Genomic DNA, 4,630 nt, shown 5'->3' on the forward strand with positions numbered 1-4,630 from the left:
GCACGGCCCCAGGCGGCTGGGGAACGGGGCCGCGGGCAGGGGAGGGCCCCATCGCGGGCGAGCTGCAGCTGCAGAAGGTCTCCGGCGGCCTGGAGGAGCTGAGGCGAGTGGGAAGGGCGCGGCGTGTGAAGCGGAGGACCTGAGCTGGGCGGGCCCGAGGGTGGGGCCTTTAAGGTCATTTGGGGACAACGGCCTAAGGTGGAACTCAAAGAGCCCAGGAGGGAGTGTGTTGGCGGTGAGCTGGAAAGACTGGACTTCAAAGAGCTGAGTTCGAGTACAGGGTTGGCAGAAGGGAGGCCCCTGTCTGGTAAAAGCAGGGTGGGCGGGTTTGGGTAGGGGACCGGTCCTGGGGGCTCCAACTTCAGGGGGCAGCGTCTGGAGGAGCTGGCCTGGGGCTAGGGCAGGAGCAGGACAAGGGAAGGGCCGGGATTCCCGACAAGGGGACAGGGTTCTGTAGCACGTGGGAAGATTACAGGAAATGGACGGGACAGGGGCGCCTGGGTGGCTCAGTTGGTTAGGCGTCCGACTTCGGCTCAGGTCAGATCTCATGGTTCATGGGTTCGAGCCCCGCATCAGGCTCTGTGCTGACAGCTCAGAGCCTGGAGCCTGTTTCAGATTCTGTGTCTTCCTCTCTCTCTGCCCCTCCCCCNGTGGGTGCTGAACCGTGGGCAGCACGGGGCCGATGGAGACCTGTCCGAACCTTAGCCCTGACCCGCTCCTTACTTCTGCCTTTCTAGGAGGGAGGTGTCCTTGCTGACTGCGCGGTGGCATCAGGAGGAGGGGGCGGTCCAGGAGGCCCTGCGGCTGCTCGGGGGCCTGGGCGGCAGGCTCGACGGCTTCCTGGGCCAGTGGGAGCGGGCGCAGCGTGAGCAGGCGCAGACCGCGCGGGGCCTACAGGAGCTGCGGGGCCGGACGGACGAGCTGTGCACCATGTAAGAACCAAGGCGCGCGCGGGGCCCGGGGATAGGGGGCGGGGCCTTGAAGGTAAGGGATGGGCCAATCAGCTGGGGCCTAGGGGTCCAGGCCCTAGCCTGGCAAGAAGAGGCTCCAATTAGAGAGGGGGAGGGCATGCTATAGCTAATAAGGACTGAGGGGCGGAGCCAATTAGAGAAGAGTTGTGTTCTATACCTTAAAAGGATAAAGGGAGGAGCCAAGTAGGAATAGGGAACGCCAATTGGAGAACAGGGAGGGGCATGTCAGAACTTAAAATATAAAGGAAGGGCCAATCAGAGCGCAGAGGGGTGGGGCGGTGCAGGGCCGGAGTACTGCAGGCTAGATGGGAACAGAGGGGCTGGGCTAATAATGGGTGAAGCGCGAAGGGGACTTGGACTTAACCGTTGGAGAGGCGACCTTGCAGCACTGTTTACTCTCACCTCAGGGTGGAGCGATCAGCAGTGTCTGTGGCTTCACTGAGGAGCGAACTGGAGGGGCTGGCCCCAATGAAACCTATCCTGGAGGAGCTGGGGCGGCAACTTCGGAGCTCTCAAAGAGGGTCTGACCTCTCCATGAATCTGGATCGGCCGCCCCAAGGCTCCTGTGCCCGCTGTCCCAGGTAAGGGGATCGGGCCTGGTGGGGTCTGGTGCATTCTGGGTCACGTTGAGGACAGACCATTGAAGGAGATGGGGCACTGGCCAAGACTCTGGCAGGGGGTGGGGTGGGTAGGGAGGAGTTCACGGTGGGAGACACAGTATCCCCATGCGTTTTAGGACAGGCTAGTCCTGGTGCGTTATGGGAGCCAGATTCCTTCCCTTCCCACAAGGCGAGGTCAGTGTCTTGGGGGACACAAGATATGATGATGCACCGGAGGACTGAGGGATCCCATGCTCGGTCGGCAGTGGGAAGCGGGGGCCTCCCAATACGGGTTCAAGTTTAGTGCATGATGGGAAATGTGGTTTTTTTCATGAACTGAGACCTGTCTGCTACCCTTTGAGAGGGGGCATCCCCAGCCACTGTGGGAATTACCCATGCTGTGGAAATCAAAAGAAACCCGATGCACTGTAGGTTGGCCCCAGTGCATGGTGGGAAGGGTGAGTGGGTGCACAGTGGAAGCAAGATCTGGGTGGAGGCTGGCCAGGTGGGTATGGGGCATCTGGGAATGGAGTTGGCACTAGGCTTCTTATGCCCGGTGACTGCCCCTCCCTCAGCCAGGGGCCGCAGCAGTCCACAGAGTCCCTGCAGCAGCTGCTGGATCGAGCACTGACCCTGTTAGTGGACGAGGTGAAACAGAGGGGCCCGGTTCCTGCCTGCCCCAGCTGCCAGAGGCTACACAAGAAAATTCTGGTACCGGGGCCCATAGGCCACCATGCCCCACTTTTCTGCCAGGGGAGCGGGAGGGGAGCCCCAGACACCAGGACACTGTTGGTGTGTGGCAGGAGGGGACGTACTGGACACCATGGGTAGCAGGTGTCGGGGGAACACTCGGATCTAATGGCTTGGGGGGAGGAGCAAGCAGTCTGGCGGGTAGTAAGTCATAGGCCAATCGTGAGGGAACCTGGGGTTGGATGGACTCGGGCCCAAGACACTGGAGGAGACATTGGGTGTGGTGCACTGTGGGGCGCAGGGGACAGGCACCGGTCTACAGCTTCATGGACTATAAGCCTGATTTTCTGTAGCCCTTGAGAGGCGGTATGGAATCAGGGAGGTCAGACAGGGGACCCAGTGAATACAGGTCACAGTAAGCTGATGCATTATGGGAAACGGAACTATAGCTCTTCGCGAAGCATTGCACCACCGACCCCAGCCTAACAGCCGATGGAACGTGAGGCCTGTGGACATCCTGAAACATAGATACCTAATGCGTTACGGGAGGCTGACCTCATCATGTATGATGGGAAAAGAGTTGTCGTGGGTGAGACAGACATTGATGTGGCAGAAGTACAGGATTAGTACATGGTAGGACACTACCCAGGTAGGGGCCTGGGACACTGTGGAATATAGGGGACCAGAACACTAAGGACTATTATTTTAACTGAGATCCTGGTCTAATAGAGATACAGGGTGTTGTGAATTAGGGGATGCAGTTCACCACATGGTGGGATACTGGGGCCTGGATGCATGTCAAGTGCATGATGGTTCACGGGCAAGAGGGGACACCATGTTAGATGCTGATTGAGCGCTCGCTGGGACACAGAAAGGCAGTACGTCAGGGGACAGCGGGACAGCCTCAGGTTCGGCACATGCTGGGATTTGGAAAGCCAGTGCGCTGTGTGGGAGGCTGGGGTCACGCTCAGGTCCGAGGCATGATGGGATACGCTGGGGGCGGAACAGGACCCCGTGGGCCCCATGCCCCTTGCCCTCTGCGACCCAGCTCCCCCTCCCGCCCCAGCCCAGTCCGGCAAGCCCAGCTGCGCCTACACTCCTCTCCCCAGGAGCTGGAGCGCCAGGCCTTGGCCAAACACGTGAGGGCAGAGGCCCTGAGCTCCACCCTGCGGCTGGCCCAAGAGGAAGCCTTGCGGACCAAGAACCTGCTGCTGACCGACAAGATGAAGCCGGAGTGAGGAAGGCGGCTGAGGGCGTGGGAGGAGGGTGAGGTCTTGGGGAAAGGGCCTGAGTCACCCTCTTCATCCGCTCTAGCCCCGTGGCATCTGGCCTCATCGGCACCAGCTCCCCACTCTCTGTTATTACAGGGAGAAGGTGGCCACTCTGGACTATCTACACTTGAAGATGTGCTCCCTCCACGATCAACTCAGCAACCTGCCACTTGAGGGGTCCACAGGGACAATGGGGGGAGGAAGCGGCGGGGGAACTCCCCCAAAACGGGGGGGCCCAGCCCCTGAACAATAAATGGCCTCTCATGCTGGCATGAAATCTGTCTCCTTTTCTGGCACCAAAGGAGGGCTGGAGAATGGCACCCACGCTGTGCACCAGCCCCTCCCCATGATTCGCTCCTCAGACAACGGGGGTCTTGGTTTCCAGAGAGATGCTGCTGATGGAAAAGGGAACAGGGGGCAGATATACGGGTCTGTGGCACCTTTTGGGCGTATCAATCCAAACGTTTTTTAGAGTGACGTTTTAAAAAATTATATATAAATGATAATATTTGTGACCCTGAGATCAAGAGTCACATGCTATACTGACTCAGCCAGCCAGGAGCCCCTTGAGTGATTTTTTTCAAGAAAACATTTTTTGAATGCTTATTTATTTTTGAGAGAGAGAGAGACAGACAGAACATGAGCAGGGGAGGGGCAGAGAGAGGGGGAGACATAGAATCTGAAGCAGGCTCCCGGCTCTCAGCTGTCAGCACAGAGCCTGTCGTGGGCTTGAACTCACGAGTCTTCGAGCCATGAGATCATGACCTGAGCTGAAGTCAGCCACTTAACCAACTGAGCCTCCCAGGCACCCCCAGTGATTTTTTTTTTTTTACTAGACCATTATATTGTCTACTGCTGTGTAAAAAAATTACCCCTCCCCAACTTGGCTGCTTAAAGCAGTAAGCATATTCTCTCACTCATGCAATTTCCTTAAATTTTTTTATAGTTTATTTATTTTTGAGACACAGAGAGAGCATGAGCAGGGGAGAGGCAGAGGAGAGAGGGAGACACAGAATCTGAAAGAGGCTCCAGACTCTGAGCTGCCAGCACAGAACCTGATGCAGGGCTCGGACCCACAAACCCCAAGATCATGACCTGA

General features: G+C 58.0%; 1 protein-coding gene across 1 annotated transcript in view; it reads left to right on the plus strand.

Annotated features, from left to right (window-relative positions):
• Positions 1 to 3,808, plus strand: part of TSKS (testis specific serine kinase substrate) — a 12,506-nt gene extending 8,698 nt beyond the window's left edge. Inside the window, 6 exon segments of the mRNA XM_077747419.1 lie at positions 1 to 103; positions 738 to 932; positions 1,379 to 1,552; positions 2,146 to 2,281; positions 3,370 to 3,494; positions 3,628 to 3,808. The exon segment at positions 1 to 103 is cut by the window's left edge and continues 97 nt beyond it. Coding sequence (XP_077603545.1) covers positions 1 to 103; positions 738 to 932; positions 1,379 to 1,552; positions 2,146 to 2,281; positions 3,370 to 3,494; positions 3,628 to 3,784 — 890 coding nt within the window. The 3' untranslated portion in view covers positions 3,785 to 3,808.
• The last annotated feature ends 822 nt before the right edge of the window (positions 3,809 to 4,630 follow it).

Source organism: Crocuta crocuta, unplaced genomic scaffold, assembly GCF_008692635.1.
Source record: "Crocuta crocuta isolate KB4526 unplaced genomic scaffold, BGI_CrCroc_1.0 scaffold334, whole genome shotgun sequence".
Classification (NCBI taxonomy): domain Eukaryota; kingdom Metazoa; phylum Chordata; class Mammalia; order Carnivora; family Hyaenidae; genus Crocuta; species Crocuta crocuta.